General features: G+C 35.9%; 1 protein-coding gene across 3 annotated transcripts in view; it reads left to right on the forward strand.

The window, feature by feature from the left end:
• Nucleotides 1-24,002, forward strand: part of LOC150093895 (uncharacterized) — a 159,995-nt gene that overhangs the window by 55,130 nt on the left and 80,863 nt on the right. For all 3 annotated transcript variants that reach the window (XM_090413015.1, XM_090413013.1, XM_090413014.1), the window contains 2 exons: nt 4,708-4,875; nt 21,484-21,584. In XM_090413015.1, the coding sequence (XP_090269141.1) occupies nt 4,779-4,875; nt 21,484-21,584 (198 nt within the window). In that variant the 5' untranslated portion in view covers nt 4,708-4,778. The remainder of the gene's footprint in view (nt 1-4,707; nt 4,876-21,483; nt 21,585-24,002) is intronic.

Genomic DNA, 24,002 nt, shown 5'->3' on the forward strand with positions numbered 1-24,002 from the left:
AATTTAAGCATCTCAACCAGGATACAAAGTATCTAAAGATCGTCTTATGCTCTTATTAGGAGGTAATGCAGAAGGCGACTTTAAACTCAAGCCTATGTTAGTTTATCGTGCATGAAATCCAAGATCTAATATTTTGAAGAAATCATCACAATTGGAAAAGAACTTGGATTTAATGAACTGGATAATGAAGATGTGAGAAACTTGCTCAATTCCCATTCTGAACAGTTAAATGAGCATGATCTCCTTCAACCAGAAGAACAACGTGCATATGAAGAAGATAATGAGTGCAAACAAGAAGAGAATGTAACAACTAAGAGGCTAACTGCAAAAGAACTTGAGCTAGTTTTCAGTCACATTGAGCATGCTAGGGAAATTTTTTTTTTTTTTGCTGATCCTGATGTGGAACGAAGCTTCAAAGTCTGCCGAAATCTTGATAAAGTGTTTGCCAGCTATCTCAAATTGTATGACAAGATGAAAAAGTCGAGCATGATTAAAACATCTTTACTTAATTTTTTTATAAAAAAAATTGCTCAATCAAATGTTTAGACATTAAATAAAAATTTAAGCAACTGACTTTTATTAACTTTGATGATTTTATCCTCTAATATAGCTTATTCTGTCATTTTTTTTCTTCCAAATTTATGCTAACTGATGGATAAATTAATATTATTCCTGTTGTTTATTGCATTTGCTTAACACGATTTCACTTAGCGTGCATTAATTGATGGATTAATTAATCAGGCTAAGTGAGGTTTGCCTGTATAATGCCAACTGGGATGACCTCTAGAACTTTTGTCTCTTTTTCGTGGTCAAATTACTGCTCTCTTGATCTGCACTGCACTAATAACTGAAATAAACCTCACTGGAAAGAGTCTTCATTCTCCACTCCACTGCTAATCCCCAACCTATGAGGGATGGTCTGAAAAGTTCTCGGAATCGACCACAGATGGCAACACTATCGACAGATTTCTTTTTCTAATTTGTTACATCTGTCATAAGCATCCATGTGAAATTCCATCAAGTAGTTTGTTTTATACAGCTGTTTGAAACAAAAGTTGTCTGTATCCTTGAAATGGATAAAATTGAGTATCGTGCATTTATAAAATTCTTTGTAAAAGAAGGTTTAACATCAAAAGAAATTTATTCGAATTTCATAAAAGTTTATGGGCGCTCTTCTTCATTTTTGACAATTAAGAAATTGGCTGCCGAGTTTAAACGTGGCCATATCAACCTTGAAGATGATCCACATGAAGGAAGTTCAAAAAGTGTAACAACGCCAGAAATCACTGATCAAGTGCATGATATGGTATTAGATGACCGGCGAGTCAAAGTGCGTGAAATTGCTGAGGCTATAGGCAGTGTAGGATATATTTTGCATGAAGAATTGCAAATGAAAAAAGCTTTGTGCAAGATGGGTGCTGCGCTTGCTCACAGCAGATCAAAAACGCACTTGCATGAAAATCTCTGAACAGTGCTTAGAGCGTTTTAACAAGAATAAAACTGTATAATAAATTTAGTTTAATCCTTTATCCAAGTGTGAGCAAACAAAGTTTGCGCCTGAAAGTATCTTCAGGACTGGGTTAAGGTGGTACACACCAGGGCAACTCGTTGCAAAGGTGGAGCAAGCTACCAACACTCCTATCCTAGTATCTCCTATAATGCAAAACACATCTCCTTGCGGATATGTCTATTGTTATGCATTAAGGGAAGGGCCACTACCCAGACCGGTTTCGACCTTTATTGAGGTCTCTTCAGTGGGAGCCAGGCCCAAGTCGAGATATCAGGCAGAAGCATTTGCAGGTCATCTCCACCTATAGGAATTGCCAATTGGTGTGCCACCCTTTTTTAATAAATTACTCTGGATTTAGAGAAAGATGTTGAAAGTTTATTTTCCACTTGGTTAGAGTATAATAAATTTAGTTTAATCCTTTATCCAAGTGTGAGCAAACAAAGTTTGCGCCTGAATTTGCGTCTGGGTAGTGGCCCTTCCCTTAATGCATAACAATAGACATATCCGCAAGGAGATGTGTTTTGCATTATAGGAGATACTAGGATAGGAGTGTTGGTAGCTTGCTCCACCTTTGCAACGAGTTGCCCTGGTGTGTACCACCTTAACCCAGTCCTGAAGATACTTTCAGGCGCAAACTTTGTTTGCTCACACTTGGATAAAGGATTAAACTAAATTTATTATACTCTAACCAAGTGGAAAATAAACTTTCAACATCTTTCTCTAAATCCAGAGTAATTTATTAAAAAAGGGTGGCACACCAATTGGCAATTCCTATAGGTGGAGATGACCTGCAAATGCTTCTGCCTGATATCTCGACTTGGGCCTGGCTCCCACTGAAGAGACCTCAATAAAGGTCGAAACCGGTCTGGGTAGTGGCCCTTCCCTTAATGCATAACAATAGACATATCCGCAAGGAGATGTGTTTTGCATTATAGGAGATACTAGGATAGGAGTGTTGGTAGCTTGCTCCACCTTTGCAACGAGTTGCCCTGGTGTGTACCACCTTAACCCAGTCCTGAAGATACTTTCAGGCGCAAACTTTGTTTGCTCACACTTGGATAAAGGATTAAACTAAATTTATTATACTCTAACCAAGTGGAAAATAAACTTTCAAGAATAAAACTGATTTTGTGCTTAGATTTATTACTATGGATAAGACTTGGATTCACCATTACACACCAGAATCCAAACAGTGGACAGAAGCTGGTTGTTCAGCGCCAAAGAAGACAAAAGTCGGTTCCATCAGCAGGAAAGGTCACAATGAATAGCTTGAATTCTTGGCAAATTTCATCTATGCACTACCTTCCAACCATTTTAGAAACTTTTTCCTTATCTATCATCTGTCAATGATAAATTTCCTCTCTCCGTCTCCTGATGTTTATTGAATATCTTTTCTTGTGAGCCTTATTATTTTGGACAGATAAATCCAGTTGCAGTAAATTCTTGGGATATAAGTCTGACCTTGTTTTTCCTATGTTATTGACACTAGCATAGAGTTCTTTGAAATCAAACCAAAATACTGTGCAAAGTAGATTTAAATTCATTCATCTCTTACTGGAAACATGAAGTTCAATACCAAATGAGGATAAACTCTTCCTAGATTTTTGTGAATAATTTATATAACCTTTGTATCTAATTACAATAGCAATCATTGTTCCTTTGAATTTTAATCGTGTTCTCCTGTTCACTTAGCTGTGACAGCGATGTGAGCAGTAAACTCATGCTATTTGACACTGTCACATTTACATGTTGTTTACCAATCTCTTTTATAATCTTTAAAGGTACTTGCGGCATGACTATAAACAATAAATTACTCGATAACACAGTAATTAACTTTAATGAAATTAAAGTACAGATATTTCGTACTTAGAATGACAGTACATCATCAGTGTATAGAAACAAGCAAATCAAAAGAACAGGAATATAAAGTACACACAGCAGTCAGTGGTTTACCAATTAAAACTGTTGTCGTGTGCTAGAAATTAATATTATTAAAAACTATTTTTGATGGTTACATAAGATAATCTTATGTAATTAGGAGAGAGAGAGAGAGAGAGATCCATTTCGATTAAAATTTGGCTGATGTAAAAGGGCTCCGCAACTTTCTTTGAAAAGACGTTTATGTTTAAACCTGCTTCTTCCCACTGGATTCACCATTACTGTGTTTAGTGTCAATATTATGTCATTCCAGACCAGACTTTTGAGGTTTCATGTATTCAATATTGATGTTCATTAATTCATTTTTCCACATAACGGACTGTTTGCTCAAAGTGTTAGATTACATTTACACAGTATCTGGTAGATGGTAACAGATGAGAAATTTTGTTGATCAGAAAATATGTGGGAATGAGATGATGCTTCTTAAATTCTACGAATCGGTTCCGAGATGCCAGAAATATAAGGGATTGGAACCCTGTGGTCTGTTGAAGAATCCTGAGCTGTTTGGAACATAGGAGTCGATTATCTGCTGGATTTGATTAGGATTGTAACCATTAAATTCCATTAACATTATGGTAGTGAGAAGTTTTTGTTATAAGCTTGAGGGAGAGGAGCACACCTTATGTGCTCTATTAATTAAAGACTTGATAACACCAATTTTTTGAGAGGTGTGATAAGCAGAATTTTGATGAATGTATCTGCCATTTAAGGGTTTTTGATAAACACTGGCTGATAATTTACCTCCTCTGATAAGTGCTATTTTTTTAATTAAATTAATTTTATTAATTTTAAATTAATATTAATTTCTAGCACATAACAACAGTTTTTAATTGGTAAACCACTGGCTGCTGTATGTACTTTGTATTCCCATTCCTTTGATTTGCTTGTTTCTACACACTGATGATATACTGTTATTTTCAGTATGAAATGTACTTTCATTTCATTAAAGTTAATTACTGTGGTTATCGTGTAATTTATTGTTTACCAGTCTCTTTTGTTTGTCTCTAATGACAATGACCTTGGAACTAGAAATATATTAGCTGTGTTCCTAGGAAATATATGGAACCATTTCACCAAATCTGTGTGTTTTACGTCCTAACTGTTATTTATTTCATATTTATGTCCAGAAATTTTATATTAACTACTTTCTTTTTGTTTTATGAAATTATACACTATTAATTTAATAAGTTGTCACCAGCTGTTGCCATTAAGTTTTTTTTAATCATAATGGTTCTTTCATTTCTTTTGTAAACATATAGTCTGTAGAAGTTATGACTTTTCAAACTGGATATCTCAAGTTCCCTTTCAACACAAAAGTCAAGATGATGCGATGTTTTCTGCTAATGTAACACCTTATGCATGGGCAAAACCTGAACTAGGGTTATCATATTCTGCTTATAATATTACTCTACAGACAAATGATCAGTGTAAGTGACTTTGATGTGCTATCAGAGTTTTGTTTAAATGGATAGATAATATAAATATTATTAGTTAATATATTGTAAAATGCTACTTTTGTTTAGACAAATTTTTAGTGGAACTTGTGCCATTATAACATTTATTATACACACACATTCACAAGAATATCGCAATTTTATCACTGCAAATCTTTCATCTAGAAAACTGGTTATCATCAGTGCATCAGCATGATCACAAGGTGAAGCTACAACAAAGAATGTTAATCCTATGTACAGAACTGAGCCATATGACAGATGCCATCTAGTCAGTGGTTACAATAAAATAAGATCACAATTAAAGCCTAAATTTAAAATTAAAAAAAAATAATAATTAATGGGGGAGGGAGAGAGAACATTATTGCTTGCCATTTATGAGTATGAGACACTCCCAAATCTTGGCAATAGAGAGAGTCATTTGAATTTAAATGTAGCAGTATAGAAATGCTTCAGCACTCTCTTTAAATAACCACTCAAACTTAAAACTGCACCAATGTAAAAAGCAAGTATTGGACCATAGGATATCATGATCAGCAGTAGTGGACTGGCCAGGGTGTCAGCTAGCCTGATGGCAAGTGGGTCCCCTTAAACATTAGACAATATGTTAAAAATGTTAATGATGTTTTAGTAGCTTGAAAATATAATAGAAGTTCCAATATTATTACTGTATGCAACTAAAATTTACGTTGTAAGTACTATTTTAATAAAAAAAAATTTAATAAAATCATTTTTCGAGGATACTTTATATTTGTCCACGTGGTTAGCCTAGTGGCTGTGCGCTTCACAACCATATGCCTGGGGAAGGAGTGTCCTAAGTTCGATTCCCATCGGTGAAGTGAGGAGCTGAAAGATCTTCCTCGGACATAACCAAGTTAACCAGTCTTGGCCTTGGATAGTAGGGTTTTTTCCCCAGTTTATCCTGGGGTTTTTCATTCTGCAAAGCAGACAAACCAGCTTTGAGAACTCAACACTACAGGACATAGGATGCATTAGGGCGTAGGGCTTGACCACCTTATCCTGTGAACGGTTTGAGGTCCGATGATTAACAAGCTTTCGACACCGCAAGGTAAAAGAGGGTAAAAAGAAGATGAGATGAGACTTTATATTTAAGAATATAAAAAATAACTCTGAAAAAAAATCTGATTCGGGTTATGTGAGGCTGATGCATATGTTATATAGGCTTGGATCTTTAATATTGCGACTGTGCAATGAAGCTTAACTGGGAATCCCAGTCTGGGATCGTGACATGCAGCCGAAGTCAATTTTGTATCAAGCTGTTGCATACATTGCAAAGACAGCAAATATTTTTCATTGCGTTGGCCTCAGTTTCAGTGTGCTTTGTTAACTGTTTACCTCGTGCTTGCTGTGTTTTATAAAAGATATGTATTTAATTAATATTTTTATATACTGTGGCCCTATGCCCTTTAATTTAAATATAATGTATTTTCTTTCATTCTATAAAATTAATATAAAAATACTAGATAGTAAATATATTTAAGCTGCAGTCTCAAATAATAATATATACGCATAATGCAAGTTAAGTTTTAATTTCAGGAATATTACCCCTACCAGCATGGAAAAGAAAAAGTCTTTGCATTTCAGTGATCCAGATTTATGCAACAAGAAGCAGAAAATCAGTAATCAGCAAAGCGATGCTGGTCTAGTACAGATTTTTAATACCACAACCACCATCCACACCTATGTACAGTTCTGCAACAAATAATCAAGAAGCAAGAAACAATACTCATGGTGATGATGCAATGACTTGTGAGTTACAAGAACAGGAAAGAACTACTTTGAATGCAGAGACAAATACAATAGCATCCTTTACTCACCAACCCATGCCCAGTACTTCTTCTGGCCTCATTGTTCTGGAAATTTTACTACCTCTACAACATCTGAACACATAGCGTCAACTAGTTACAGGGAATCAGATATACCTTCAGGCATAAATGACTTGGTTTCTGAAGCACATCCTATAAATGAACCTAGACAAGAAAATGAAAGATCAACTATTGGAATCTTCCAAAATCCATCATGAGCAAATCTGAAACAGTTTTTTGCTGAACATCCATTTCAGCCACTTGATAATCTGCCATTTGATGCTCGTTTGTATGAGAGGAAAATTATGAATGACTCAGTCCCAAGAAAATGGCTAACATATAACAAAGAAAATAGGTGCTTATATTGTTCATACTGTTTGGCCTTTGAGTCTCCCAACACTTGTAATCCATCACCCTTTGTATGTGGCTTTAGTGACTACAGGCATATTAGCCAGAGCTTGGCTTTACACAAATTGACAACAACACATGTCAGAAATGTTCAGCAATTTATCAGTGTGGTTAATGATGGCACCTTAGATAATTTTTTTGCATCTTCACTAATTAAAAATAAAGAAGTGTGGAAGCAGAGGAGTATTGTCATGAAGATTATAGACATCATAAAGATGTTAAGCAAGCAAGCAATTCCTTTTTGATGTCACAGAAATGAATTGGCTTACACTCTGGATAATGAGGTTCTGAATCTAAAATATGACCCCATTATGGCAGCTCTGCAGAAACAAGTCTCAAACGGTTAGAACAACAAGGAAAGGATCAAAATAAAGGCCATGGTGAACTTGTTACATACCTGAGTAAAACAATTAGCTGTGAAGTTTCTCAAGCAAAATATTATTCTATTCAAGTTGATTCAACAAAGTTAATTCATCCATCAATCAGTTTAGCATTATTATTCGGTATGTGCTTAAAGGTATTATCTGTGAGTGACTGCTTTCAGTTGTGTCAAGTAATGATGGTACAGGACAGGAACTTTTTGATCTATTGCTGGAACATTACAGCATCTTTAAATTGATTCCAAAAAATGTTTATCTAATAGTACAGATGGAGCTGCAAGCTACCATGGCCAGTATAATGGTTTACAAAGTAAAATTACGGATGTGGCTGATCAGCATGTTCATATATGGTGTTATGCCCATGTCTTGAATTTGGTGATAACTGAAACGTGCCTTCAGCAATTTGCTCCAGAATTTAGCAACTTTTGTGAAAACATCATACACAAGAAAGGCTGTATAGAGTGGCAAATTTAGGTATTTTCCGCCCCTAGGCCTGTACTGTACCATCATTACTTGACACAACTGAAAGCAGTCACTCACAGATAACACCTTTAAGCACATACCGAATAATAATGCTAAACTGATTGATGGATGAATTATCTTTGTTGAATCAACTTGAATAGAATAATATTTTGCTTGAGAAACTTCACAACTAATTGTTTTACTCAGGTATGTAACAAGTTCACCATGGCCTTTATTTTGATCTTTTCCTTGTTGTTTCGTGAGGGATGGAAGGAAATAATTTCCACTTTGTCTCCGAAATAGAAAGTGCCACCCCTCATGACCTGCCCATAGGCAGGTCATGATCCCAACCTCCAGTGACTGAAGTTGCCATAGAATCCCACTTGCTTCACATCGCGTAACTTTTTTCTGGGTAGTGTCATTTTCAATTTTGGAGACAAAGTGGAAATTATTTCCTTCCATCCCTCACGAAGACTCCGACAGGTATCATCATGAGCTGACTAACAAGTAGGCGAAGGACGTTTGATTACTTTTGCAGAAGTTTCCAGGTGCTTTCTTAGAACACTCCACCGATGTGTTGAAGATGTGAAAAATACGTACAGTTTCTGAAGGACATCAAAAATGCAGAAGAGTACCGACAGTATTCTGCAGTGCAAGTATCAATTAGAGACAGAGAATGTCCAGTGCACGGTGTGAATTCTGACAATGGATTTATTTCAAGAATTCTTGCTTGTAGTCCTGTGTACTTGCCTGACATGTTACTAGCATTATCATATGCCTGCCCTCTGCAATTTGCTACATCAATTCCAAGCTCGTTTAGTGAAGTCAAAACTGCTTCTTGTGACTTACGTTAGGAATGAAATGTAAGAAACGCTCCACAGGCGTTCCATGTTCTTTCACATATCGTACAATGAAGGACAGCTGATCAACATAAGAGAGATCTGGTGTTGAGTCAACACTTATGGAATAATACTTAGCTGTTTTAAGTTCTTCCACAATAAATTTGATTACTTTCTCGCCCATTTATTTTAATAAATTCCTCATATGTGGCAAAGGAAAGATAGGAAACGAAACCTTTCCCTTTTTCCCACTTTTTGCAATGTGCTCAGCAAGAAAGGGATCAAATTCACTAATCCCTATTGCCTTTGTGTCAAGTTACCGACAACAGTACGGTAGCTTTCTATGCACGCGTCTCGGTCTGTATAGTTATGCAGAATCTCATTACATACCAATATGCTTGCAGACTAAACTTACAATGAGGAAAAGAAAAATATCTCTAGTTGTGAATAATGCGGCATAATAAAATGAGAGCTTGGAAATTTCCACCGCCCCTCAAAATTTCCCGCTCTAGGCCTTCGCGTATACCTAAATATGCCACTGTGTGTGGATAAAAGTTGTTGGAAAACATCTAGAACAAGAAAAAATGAAACGATTAAAGCTAATTGGTGAGACAAGATGGTCAGGAAAATCCAATGCAGCAACAACTATATTCGGACGTTTTGATGATGCCACTGTCAGTAAATCTATTGACATGCTTATCAATGATTATAAGATTCAGACAAATTTGATGCGAAAACAAGAAGCGAACGTTTTGCTTCAAAGTCTTCTGAAGTGTGAAACAATATTGACAGCATTTACTTACTTGTATATATTTGAAACTACAGTCCCATTATCAACTTATTTACAGACAAGTGGTTTAGATATGTTTACTGCATGGAGTTTAATAGATTCAGCTACAACAAAATTGAAGGAACAGACAAGAACGTTTGATAACATTCACAGCAAGGCATTGGAATTTGTAAATAAATGTAATGACAAGATTTCACAGTTGAATATGGATGAAAATCAAACATTGGAAATTGACTCTGCGGAAACAACATCGCCAGTTAAGAGGCAGAGGAAGAAGAAAAGAATGACAGATGAGCTTATAGATGATGAAGGAAATTTCTCAGATTCTCTAGCTGATTTGAGAAATTTCCTTCATCATCTATATGTGTAAATGTGTTTAACCTAATACTGGACCGCATTATCCAGTCACTAGATTCACGCTTTGTACAACACAAAAAGATTTATCCTGCTTGGACCTAGCAAAGTTTAAAACTATTGCAGAGAAGGGCCTTGAAGATGAAGCATTGGAAGGTATTATTTAGCTGTCTCCACAAATCAACAAAGATCAAGTAATATTTGAATTATTTTCTTTTGCTTCGAACTTTGATGTATTAAAGCTATTGCTTAATGATGGTGAAAATATGAATTCTAGTTGCCAGAAGTGTAAAATTTCTATCACTCGCCCATCGTGCATACTAAAAATTCTGGCATCCAACAGACTTCATGATAAGGCACATGATAACCTTTATGAACTTTATAAAATCATCTGCACACCATCAGTTACTCAAGTCCAATGTGAGAGAACATTTTCAAAGCTTTAGCTTTGAAAATGTTCTCTCACATTGGACTCTCACATAAAGACAAGGCTAAGAAATTCACTTTCTAAGGAGAACTTGGAATCATACATGTTGCTATCCATTGAAAAGGAATTGTTAAATGAATTGGATGCAGAAGCAATTATTGACAGATTCACACAATCATCTAGTGAATTCAAACAATTGCTCTTAATATAGTGGACTGCATGAAATATGCTTTTGAACTACCTGTTAATGTGCAAAAGGTTCAGTACAAGCAAACTATTTAAAAATATCCACCATTTATTTAAAATTAAAAAAAATTAAAAATTAAATTATAACAATCTGTATTTACATTTAGTATCTACTATATACTGCCAGTAATATGTACAATATATGTATACTGTAATTACTAAAAAAATATACATTTATTTTGCAAAAATTTTAATTGTACTTTTTTTCCACTTATGTATTTTTTGAAAATTTTATTTATTTCTTATAAAAATTAAATAATAGCTTATAGTTGTGGGTGGGTCTCCTGGCAACCAATATTTTTAGACCCAGTTTGCCTCTGATGATCAGTGTCCACTCCATGCTGAGCAAGGTCAGGTTTTTCAGTTTTATTGTTGTTCATATAAGATTGGTGTTCTTGTAATCAGTTTTCAACGGAACATCCTGTTTATCCCAAGTACAAGTGAAGCACTCGCATTGAACTTGGTAAACACCAGGGGGAGAGAGAGAGAGAGAGAGGGTTTTTTTTTTGTGAATGGTAACCAAGAGGAGATTTTGTGGATAGAGAAAAAAAAAAAGTAGGAACTAAATTATATCTTTTCAGGATCTTAGCAATTCTGTCAGAGATGCCTGCAGTATATGGGATAGGACTCGCCATACAGGTTCAGAATTTTCAGCAATGCAGTAATGGGCTTGTAAAAGTCCAAGATGCATTTAAACTTCCTTGAGGTGAAACTATTCTATAGTGAGACACACATACTTGATGGTGTTCAATTCTTGTAGGAGAGCTTGGGAATTGGAGCAGATAACATGTGCTCTGTTGAGCAAAGATTTGAAGATGCCTATTTTTTGAGATGCATGATGTGCTGAATCTGTATGTAGTGGCCTGTGAAGGTAGGTTTACAATGAATAGAAGTAGCAAGTATTTCAAAAAGGGAATGGGAAAGGAGGACATCCAGGAAGTTCCTGAAGAGATATAATTTAGTTCCTACTTTTTTTTTTCTATATCCACAAAATCTCCTCTTGGTTACCATTCACAAAAAAAAAAAAAAAAAAAAAAAAAACAGCCCCTCTAATTTGCCCATCCTTTTCTTTTTTCATAGTAAAGTCTATGTGTAGGTGTAGGCTATTGATTTTGGTTAAAAAGGTAAGTAAAGATTCTTCTGAGTCCAGCCAGATGGCAAACACATCAACTACATATCGAATCGAAAAGGAAGGTTGGTATTGTATTGAAGAGAATAGGGATTCTTCAAGATGCTCTAAGTTGAAATTAGCAAGTGGGTGACAAGGGTCTTCCCATGATAGCTCCTGCAAATGAAATAGCCTGAGCACATGACAGTCGAACATTTCAATCATGTCTGAACGAAACTCATCTGATAACAGTTTGAGAGTGTTAGCCAGAGGTACAGTAGTAAATAAAGACTGGATATCAAAGCTAATCATGAGCTTTTTTAGGTTGAAGGGTTAAGTTTTTTTATTATTATTATTTTTATCAAAAAACTTGATGAATTCTTCATGGAGGTTTGTATGTGGCCAGTGCAGGAGCTTAAAAGATGAGCTAGGAATTTGGCTAAGTGATTGGTGGGTGAGTCTATGCAGTTCACTATGGGTCTGAGTGGATCTCCTTCCTTATGTATTTTTGGAACACCATAAAAACATGAACTTCTACCAAAATGGGTCTTCAGTTTTTAATAGTGTCTTCAGTCCAAATAATCACTTTGTTCAGTAAGGAATTAAGTTTGTTAATTTTGCTGTTGGTTGGGTTCTGGGAAATCTTTTGATGTTTAACAAATGAAATACTACTTACCACTGAACTCATATGACCAGATATAGATGAAGAAATGCCAAAGAATTTTGCACTTGTATTAAAATTTGAAAAATGAACTATTTTTATCCATCTGTGGTAAATGATTAAAACAGATTAAAAAAAAACCTTATGTATCTGTATTTCCAATACATAACTCTGGCTTGCTGTGCCACTAATATTACCTATTGTTTTGCTAGACTCATATTGTCAAGTAATCAATATTGAAAGTAAAGTTTACTATGTAAAAAGTATAATTTCAAACAAGTAGATTTTTAGAAAACATGTTCATCATGTACATATATTGTGTTGTGTCAAGGTGTTGGCAGTAATTTTTTTTTTTTTTTTTTTAAATGTGAATCCCACCTTTGATAGTTTTTAAGCACTAGTATATTAGCATTGCTGGCAGACTATTTCTGCAAACCATTTCTAGAAACCGAACAATGAACTATTTCAGCCACTTCAGGCCACAAGAAAGCTGGGTTGCGGTTTCACAGTGGACATTGAAGTTCATCCTACTGTCTATGGAATTGCTTTGCTAGTTGGAAAAATTTTTAATTTTCACCTCTTGAAAATTGGAAGCATTGTGGTAGAGTAGTGTATTATCATTATCTGGATTTTATTCCATATATCTATTGAATGATTATTATTAATAATAATTTATTAATTTTATTCGTTTTGCTAAATTTTTTGCATTTTGCTGTTCAGAACAGTTTTTGTCAGGTGGCTTGACAGTCACTTTTTTTACATCCTTCATAATTGCAGTATCAGGCCACAATGGGCTAGTGATGTGCAACACATAACTTTTCATCCCAAGACAAGCCTTGCCCTTTTCACAGTGTGGTGTAAACCTGGTGAATGTTGTGACCAGTGGCCAGTGAAAACTCATCATGGAAGATCCATTATTTACACCAGTGTTTCTCAAACTCAGATATCCGCGGACCCCTTCTTATATTTTCAATTAAAACGAATAAATTAATTTAAAATATTAAAAAAATTAAATATCTATTTTATTTGAATTTATATGTTCATGTAAACAAAAAATATGATTTATTTTTAATAGAACAAACTTTATAAAGATACTGTAAAGTTTTACTTACTTGAAATAATTTATCATCAATGAGAGGAGTGAAATTGCTTATGGTGAGATAAAATTTCAGCAAAATTTGGCTCTATAGTTGTTAATTTCAATCTCAGATGCGGTTCGACATCTATAATGCGATTCCACTTCTTCGTCTTAACATCTACAAGGGCCGAAAATCCAACTTCGCACAGATATGAACTTGGAAATAGAAAAATGAACCTTAGAGCTTTATTTGTTAATTCAGGAAAGTCATTCTATATTTGTAGCCAAAATGATGATAACGTATTCTCACTGTATTTATTTTTTAGGAAACCATCAGAAGCTAGTTCTAAAAGTTGTTCTTCTTCTATTGACGATAGACCCTTTGGCATAAATTTGTTTTTATTGAAAGGGTATCTTATCCTCAATATTAATGTCCAATTCAGGGAAATACTTTTCTAGATTCATTTGTAAGCTTTTTAAATGTAAAATTTTAAAAATTTTAAAGATAAATTAAGACTATTTAATACAGTAAATATATCTGCCAGATATGCTAATTGACTGAGCCATTTCCATGATAGTAATTTTCACATCATCATCAATTTGTTCATTTGAACTTGCAAGCAATTCATGAAGCGATGGAAACATGTCAAATTCTCCATTACCAACCCGCTTTTGCCATAACTTCATTTTTGCCAACGTGGCGTTCACTTTATCTTGGGCATGAAATATAGAAATTTCCTTGCCTTGTAAAGATAAATTAAGACTATTTAATACAGTAAATATATCTGCCAGGTATGCTAATTGACTGAGCCATTTCCAATTATGTAAATACTTTTTCAATTCAAACTTTTCATCAAGAAAAACTTGTAGTTCATTCTGAAGTTCAAATAAATGAGTAAGAACTTTTCCACGAGAAAGCCAACGAACATCAGTATGGAAAAGAAGTTGTGTATAGTTGCTTCCCATTTCTTTGCAAAGTTGAGAGAAAAGTCTGGCATTTAGAGGACGGCCTTTAATATAATTTATGATTTTTACAGCTTCATCAAGAACTTTTCTTAGGTCTGTAGACATCATATGTATATCCAAAGCATCCCTGTGTATGCAGCAGTGTGTCGACTTTGCATTTGGTCCAACAGCTTGAATCCTTGAAACAAGCCCTTTTTTAGATCTGACCATGGATTTCGCTCCGTCCGTGCTTATTCCAACACAACTTTTCCAATCAAGCTTGTTTTGATGCACAAAGGTATTTATGCTGTTGAATATTTCTTCTCCTGTTGTATGTTCTGGCAAGGGTTGACAATATAAAAGGTCGTCATGAATTTTTTGATTTTTTTCGTACCTAACGAACACTAGAAGATTTGCAAAATTTGTAATGTCGGTGGATTTATCTACCTGCAACACATAATAACAACTCTACGTATATCGAATAACAATGTTTGTTTTATATTTTCAGCCATTTCAGTGATTCTTCGATGAACGGTACTATTTGAAAGACAAATCCTATCAAAAGATCTTTTTGCATTATCTCCGATCATAATTTCCACTATTATTTTTGCTGCAGGCTTGACCAAAGTTTCACCAATTGTTTCCACTGCACCACTTTTTGCTATTAATAGCGACACACGATATGAAGCTTCTAAAGCTTCATATCGTGTGTTTTCCCTTCATGTTTTCACCTCCTGACACGATCAACATCACTTTTTGAGATTCTTTTAAATTTTTTAGTTTATTTTGAAAAAATTCGACAGGTTTGTTCTTGCATTCATTATGTTTCGATTCAAAATGCCGATTTAAATTACATCATTTCATGCTTTCATTTTTTAAAGTTTCACTGCAAATTACACATAATGGAATAGGTTCCTTTCATTTCCCGTCCATGAAAATCCACATTTCAAGTAATTTATATCGTACTTACGAAGTTTTCTCATCTTCTTCCTAGTTGGTTCTTTAGAGATGTCAGACGACACACACTTATCAATTTCACTTGATCCAGGTACAATATCAACATTTTCTTGTTGCTGACAGCTACTTGTATCTACTATGTTCCTCTCCTTTGCGCATTTTAAAAATCCAGTCTTTAACCAGTGAGCCATACTTAAGAATTTGAAAGCTAAAAAAAAATTACCGTATTTAATGAACAGTCCTTCAACGAATGGCTAGTAAAAGCAGAACTCGAAACAGACAGCAATGGTAGGCCAGTAGAGATAAAGCAGCTATGAAGACGTCCATATGATTGGTGCGGTATTAACAAAAGATTGCGCTACTAATTGACAAAAGCAAGCCGACAGTTTAGTTAAAATGCTAATTCTCTTCAACCGAATTCCTTATATAATATCTGAAACACATTCGCCATATATATTTCTTAGTTTTAACACGTTCACTCAAACAAAACCATATGTTGCCGTTGCACCATATGGTTTTGATTATCTACTATACAGCATTTTATGTGGGAGGGATCATGCGATTCATTAGTTAGTAGTGCCGTTTTTATCCCAGTTGTCTCTAATTGCACTGTTTGTTGAGAAACATATTACACAGCCTGCAGAAGTCTCTGTACCTTATTCAGCGATACAATAGGAACGTTTTACGATCTCAAACTTAAATTTTATTCCATGCGTTAATGATGCATAGCCAAAAATTGCCACGGACCCCCTGAAGACCTTTAGCGAACCCCTGGGGGTCCGCATACCACACTTTGAGAAACACTGATTTACAAAATACCTATTATATCTCTCCTTAAACTCGTTCACTGACAAAGTATTCACAACCACATTTGGCAACCTATTCACTACCTTCTTATACAATTTCTGTGGGTGACCTTTTTTCTCTCCTTTCTTGCCATGTACTGAAAAAAAGTCTTCAGTGTCGGTCCTATGAAACCCATTTAATAACTTATATGCTTCCATCGTGTCTCCTCTTTTCTGCCTATTAGCCAGTTTTGAAGCCCACAGATCTTCAATTTATTCTCATAGAGTATTAGAGGAGGAACCGATGGCATCAATAGCAGAATCATTTTAAAAATGAGGAAATTAGCAAGGTACTTGACATTATTAGTATTCAAAAATGTGTCAACGGAGCTGATCTAAGGTGGTGCCACTTAAATATAATGCATGAAAATAGGTTAGCAAATTAAGTGTTTGATGCCAAGATGGCAGGAAAGAGATCCAGAGGAAGACACATTTTTAATTTCTGGATTGATTCTGTCAGAAGTGCAGAATGTTATATATGACAATGTTGGAGTGCTCACAAGTAATAGATTGATTTGGAGGAAAATTGTTGATAGGAGATTAATAATAATATAAACTTAATCATATAGTGCTATCGTAGTAACCTGAACACTCTTTGTGGGTATATATCAGGAAATTGATGATGATATTTAACTTATATTTATTTATGTTCATATATGATAACACATATTCACTATATAATTTAAGGAAATTACAACATACTAGGATATACATTAAAATAAATTTTAATATATTTCAATATTCCAGCAATGTCACGTTGCCATTTTCAAGAACTTAAGTACAAGACACGTGCACGCAGGCACAACAAAACAGTAAGTGAGGAAGAAGTAGGAAGCTATTATTTCTCCTAAAGTCCTGATTGTTCCATCTAGCAGGCAATGTTGGTATTCTTGGGCGATTGGGCTGAAAGTCTTCTGATGTAGGTTTCCCAAATTTGAGGAAGTCCCATGCCAAATTTGTTGAGGTTTGGATCGTTTCTTATGGCTGAAGCTGATTCCATGAAAAGCCTTTCATATCTATATTTGCTACGGTGTATTATCCTGGCTTTCTTCCACCGTATTCTATGGCAGGTATCCGGCACATGGTCAGCAAGACCAGAGTGGCTGTATTGGTGAAAACGGATGTAGATGATGTATTCACTATTTGGCCGCATGGCTCTGATGTACTCCTCTCCTTCCTAACACACTTAAACAACCAACACCCTAGAATCAAATTCACCCTGGAAGAGGAAAAAAAAACTGCATTCCTTTCCTAGACACACTAGTCACTGCCAGCCTGATGGAACCTTGGTTTTCTCAGTATATAGAAAACCGACCCATACAAGCAGATACATTCACCAACAATCCCCCCCTCCCCCTCACAACAATATGGAATCATTAAGACACTACACAACAGGGCTAAACTTATCTGCTCGAATGACAATGCCCTAACCACAGAACTAAACCACATTCTCAACACTTTCTCAGCCACTGGCTGAGAAAGTGTTGAGAATGTGGTTTAGCCCTCCCCAAAAAAAAAAATCCGAAAAATATTGAAACCAGTAAACCACAACCACCACCCCCCCTTCACAACAAGGATTACTCTAAATCCATCACCATACCCTACATCCGAGGCACCGCGGAAAAAAATTCACAAAAATCTTAGAAAACATAACTTAACTTCCTGTTACAGACCATATAAAAAAATTGGCATTCCTTATCCGCTCTACTAAAGACCAACCTCCCCCCCCTAGACCTACCTGGTGTATACCAGGTCCCTTGCAGCTGTAAGCTGTCCTACTTTGGCCAAACAGGCAAGACAGCAAATATCAGAATTTCAGAACACAAAGACTACATCCGTTTTCACCAATACAGCCACTCTGGTCTTGCTGACCATGCGCTGGATACCTGCCATAGAATACGGTGGAAGAAAGCCAGGATAATACACCGTAGCAAATACAGATATGAAAGGCTTTTCATGGAATCAGCTTCAGCCATAAGAAACGATCCAAACCTCGACAAATTTGGCTGCATGAGACTTCCTGAAATTTGGGAAATCTACGTCAGAAGACCTTCAGCCCAGTCGCCCAAGAATACCAACATTGCCCGCTAGAGGGAACAATCAGGACTTTAGGAGAAATAATAGCTTCCTACTTCTTCCTCACTTACTGTTTTGTTGTGCCTGCGTGCACGTGTCTTATACTAAGTTCTTGAAAATGGCAAAGTGACATTGCCGAAATATTGAAATATATTAAAATTTATATTAATGTATATCCTAGTATGTTGTAATTTCCTTAAATTATATAGTGAAAATGCATAACCAACGTCTAAGCCTTTCCACGAGAATTAAGATTATCCATGGAGATGTTATCGCACGTAAAGCACGCCATTATGGTAAATTGAAGTTGAAACTATCAAGACAACTGAATCATCTCGCCTTCCTGAAGCGCTGCTGGGATAACCAGGTAATCCCTAACTGTGTGAAATTCAAGCACGGTTTCTCTTCGCAAAAGGCATTTCGTATTTATAACCATGCCAGCCAAGCCTTACTCAGAGAACAAATTGCCGCCACTCACTATTTCCTGAGCGAAGCTAACTCAGCTATACAAGCACTCGAAGATGACCTTTCAAGCACCTTAAGCCACGAAATTTGGTCGATTGTATATGACATCTCATGCACTGCAGCGGAGAAAGAATTTAAAAAAAGTACGAGATCGACACATCAAAAAATTTGAAAATTTAAAAAAGGACGTGATCTCGAAACCGCAACTTCCTACCGAAATGGTAGTTAACCTGTCATCACTTAGTGTGAAACCTGAAGCACTCGACGCCCTCACACGTGGCCACAACTTCGCCATTGCACCCAGAAGAATACCTGCTGAGGATATCATGATACGAATTGGACGCAGGATTCAACACCTTCCAAGCCACGTTGCCAACGATATCATACTGGATGTAACTTGTGTTCTTACCAAAGCTAAACCACCTAAAACCAACATGCCCAGTAAAGAAATTAAATCTCTATTAGAATTAAAGAAAAACAAGAAAATAATAATCACCAAAGCTGACAAAGGGAATGCCACATTATTGCTCAACCAAAAAGATTACACAGTTAAGCTGAAATCTCTATTGTTAGATCGGGCCACTTACCTCCCTATCGAGTATAATCCCACCAACTCACAAATTAGAAAACTCCACAGGCTCCTTAAGAAGGTCACTTCTTGGCCTGTGGAAATCACTAACAAATTAAAACCATATAACTCCATACCGCCCCCCACCTCCCGTATTTATGGACTCCCAAAAATTCACAAGGAAAATGTGCCATTATGTCGCATAGTGAATGGCATTGATTCCCCCACATACAAACTAGCTAAACATTTGGCCAAAGCTCTCTCACACTATACTGGCAACACACCCTCATAAAAAAACTCAGCCCACTTCAAAGCCAGCATAGAAAACCTTACACTCAAACACACTGACATAATGGTCAGTTTTGATGTCTCCTCCTTATTTACAAATGTCCCACTCAAAGAATCCTTAGAGCTAATCCAAGCTAAATTTCCTCCCGATATCACAGCCCTATTTCAGTTCACAATGAACTCAGGCTATTTTGTTTGGCAAGGAAAATTCTACAAACAAATAGACAGGACAGCTATGGGTTCTCTACTCTCCCCACCCTTGGCAACTTTTATATGGAGACTTTTGAAGAGGAAGCCTTAAACTCTGCCCCACAAAAACCAATCATTTGGCTTCGCTATGTAGATGATGTATTCGCTATTTGGCTGCATGGCCTGGATACACTCCTCTCCTTCCTAACACACTTAAACAACCAACGCCCCAGAATCAAATTCACCCTGGAAGAGGAAAAAAACAACTTCATTCCTTTCTTAGACACACTAGCCACCCGCCAGCCTGATGGAACCTTGGTTTTCTCACTATATAGAAAACCTCCCATACAGGCAGATACATTCACCAACAATCCCCCCCCCCCTGCTCACAACAATATGGAATCATTAAGACACTACACAACAGGGCTAAACTTATCTGCTCGAATGACAATGCCCTAACCACAGAACTAAGCCACATTCTCAACACTTTCTCAGCCAACGGCTATCCCCCCCCTCACAACAAGGATTACTCTAAATCCATCACCATACCCTACATCCGAGGCACCTCAGAAAAAATCACAAAAATCTTAAGAAAACATAACTTCCTGTTACAGACCATATAATAAATTGGCATCCCTTATCTGCTCTACTAAAGACCTACCTGGTGTATACCAGGTCCCTTGCAGCTGTAAGCTGTCCTACTTTGGCCAAACAGGCAGGACGACATCAAATATCAGAATTTCAGAACACAAGGACTACATCCGTTTTCACCAATACAGCTACTCTGGTCTTGCTGACCATGCGCTGGATACCTGCCATAGAATATGGTGGAAGAAAGCCAGGATAATGCACCGTAGCAAATACAGATATGAAAGGCTTTTCATGGAATCAGCTTCAGCCATAAGAAACGATCCAAACCTCAACAAATTTGGCATGGGACTTCCTCAAATTTGGGAAACCTGCATCAGAAGACCTTCAGCCCAGTCGCCCAAGAATACCAACATTGTCTGCTAGAGGGAACAATCAGGATTTTAGGAGAAATAATAGCTTCCTACTTCTTCCTCACTTACTGTTTTGTTGTGTCTTGTACTTAAGTTCTTGAAAATGGCAACGTGACGTTGCTGAAATATTGAAATATATTAAAATTTATTTTAATGTATATCCTAGTACGTTGTAATTTCCTTAAATTATATAGTGAAAATGCATAACCAACATCTAAGCCTGTCTACGAGAATGATAACACATAATGAATGACGTGCAACATCTGAATTATTAATTCTCACCATATCAGACTCGTAGAAGCCACAGGAATAGTTTAATGTAATGAATTTACTTTAGTATTTACCTTCAGTATTCAGACAAGTGGAACTTTTCAGTAATTTGTTGTAGTGAGTGACTCTTTATAATGGTGTTTACTGGAGCGAGAGTCAACTGCAAGTAATCTTTACTTCTATTTCTTATCCACATAGCCATATTGGATTATTCAAATTGTCATGAAATTTGATGTTAAGATTGATATCATCTTATTTTTCTGTACTTTGAATCATGCTTATATTACTTAGTATTTTTTTCTTTTCAATTCACTAATTGAAGCTAAAGTGAAATTAAGAATATATTGCAAATAATTATCATCATATTTTCTGGTATATCATATATGTGTGTTCTTTTGCAGCTATTACAGGTTTTGTGCTGCTGTTGACACAAGTTGGAGCAGCTTACAACAGTTGTCGAATTTTTGATTTTAGAAATGCAACGAAGTTCCATCCACAACAGGCATGTTATAGTATTTTTTATCATCACTAGCTGTAATTGTTCATATCAAGGTGATTACATTCTTCTTGTGTTTCTCTTATTCAATTTTCTCAGAAATTTTGCTGTATGCATTTACTAATGTTTTATAATAGGGTGACAACAAAATTAGATAAGAAAAATGGCTACACTGTGATACTGCTGGACTTTGCACTATTATGTCTTTTCTTAATTCATAAAAATGATCTATGTAGCTTTATTCACTTCAGTTCTTCGGTCTATTATTGTTCTTAAGGTTAGTATTGCTTCTCTAGTTCCTGGTGATATGGATAAAAGGGTGGCTGATGGTGGACAGATATCAAGAAGTAGTATATGGTGGAGCAGAAACCAGGTGACCAATGGTATGCTCCAGGGCTCAGTGCTTGACCGCTGCTGTTTAATTTGTACCTAAATGATATAGGAAATAATTTGAAGGAAGATATTCAGTTGTTTGCTGATGATGCAAAGTTGGGTAGGGTAACACCAACTTTGCAGATCATCCTGCAAGCATTCTACACAAGTTGAAGTAAAGAGTTTGCAGGATGATTTGAATAGGCTGACAGTATGGGAAAAACATAATGGATATCGATTTAATGCGGAGAAGTGTAAAGTTACACATTTTGGGATACAAAAATTACAAGCTGTTTACCATTGAGTGAGAGGACTGTACTCCATGAAATTTATGAAGCCAGGGATTTGAGGGTAGTAGTAGTAGTAAATAGAGAGTTGAGGTTTAACAAGCATATTGATAAAGTAGCCAGGGTAGCTCACAAGGTTACTTGGTTATTGAAGAAAACACTAATAAGCAGAAATAAGGAAGTTATCATTCCTCTTTATAACGCCTCGATATGACCACATCTGGATTACTGTGCTCAGGTGTAGTCACCTGGGTTTCTTGGAGATGAGGAAGTGGCGGAAAGGATCCAGAGGCAAGTAATGAAGATGGTGAGTGGGCTATAGAATGCTCCTGATGAGGATATAGTTTTGGATTTGTAGATTGCAAAAGTTGGTTAATGGGAAAAAAAGGGGAAATATGATAGGTACATTTAAGTTACTATAAAATATTTTATAGGATTGCTGTAGGGAAAATGTTTCAGCCCTTGTGGCTAGAGACTAGAGGACTAGATTTTTTGCTTGCAGAATGGTGAATAAATGGAATGGGTTGCCTGAATTGGTTGGTTTGTTAATGGTTTCAAGAAGAGGTAGAATAGGTATTATGTTGGTAGTTTGGGTCTTCTGCAATGAGTCTTAGGACTCCATGGAGGTGTCTGTGCAATAATAATAATAATAATAATTTACCATTCTGAAATCCAGACTGATCTTCATCTAAATAACATTCAGTTTTAGTTAAGATAAAAAGCCAAATAGTTAGTTTTCTGGCACCTTAATATAGAAAATAAGGGGATAAACATCCTTTGTTGTTTTATAGCCAGTAAGCGAAACTAAAGATCGATAACTACAATCTATAAGTTTCATGCCGAAAAACTATCGGCGAAGGCAATTCGAAGTAAAGGTGGAGCAAGCTCCCTCACTATTCTTGATATTTTCTCGTAATGCAAAACACAGCTCCTAGGAGATGTAATACTGTCATTACATTATGAGGAGAGGTCATAATGACCTCTCCTCATAGGTCATACCCAGACCGGTTTCAACCTTTTTTGAGGTCTCATCAGTGAGTAGGTAGACCTGGAAGATATCAAAGCTTAGTGAAAAGAATTTACATACCTTCACCATACGAATTGTAGAATTATAGATCGTAGTTATCGATCTTTAGTTTCGCTTACTGGCTATAAAACAACAAAGGATGTTTATCCCCTTATTTTCTATATTAAGGTGCAAGAAAACTAGCCATTTGGCTTTTTATCTTAACTAAAATATAATTACACCTTTATGGCATTCGTATAGTGAAGGTATGTAAATTCTTTTCACTAAGTTTTGATATCTTCCAGGTCTACCTACTCACTGATGAGACCTCAAAAAAGGTTGAAACCGGTCCGGGTAGTGACCTCTCCTCATAATGTAATGACAGTATTACATCTCCTAGGAGCTGTGTTTTGCATTATGAGAAAATATCAAGAATAGTGAGGGAGCTTGCTCCACCTTTACTTCGAATTGCCTTCGCCGATAGTTTTTCGGCATGAAACTTATAGATCGTAGTTATCGATCTTTAGTTTCGCTTACTGGCTATAAAACAACAAAGGATGTTTATCCCCTTATTTTCTAACATTCAGTTTATTTAGATGAAGTTTTGATTTTATTCTGTTCTTCACTGTATTTAGTATAATCTTTGAGGCATGGTTGAGTAAACTTAATGTTTGATCATTTTTATAGTCTGTTGCATTCCCTTTCTTGAGTGTTATTACCATCAAACTTTTATACAAATCATATACTGCCTGTCCACTT

The sequence above is a fragment of the Typopeltis vanoorti genome, chromosome 23 (assembly GCF_054136105.1).
Source record: "Typopeltis vanoorti isolate ZY-2024b chromosome 23, IOZ_Tvanoo_1.0, whole genome shotgun sequence".
Classification (NCBI taxonomy): domain Eukaryota; kingdom Metazoa; phylum Arthropoda; class Arachnida; order Uropygi; family Thelyphonidae; genus Typopeltis; species Typopeltis vanoorti.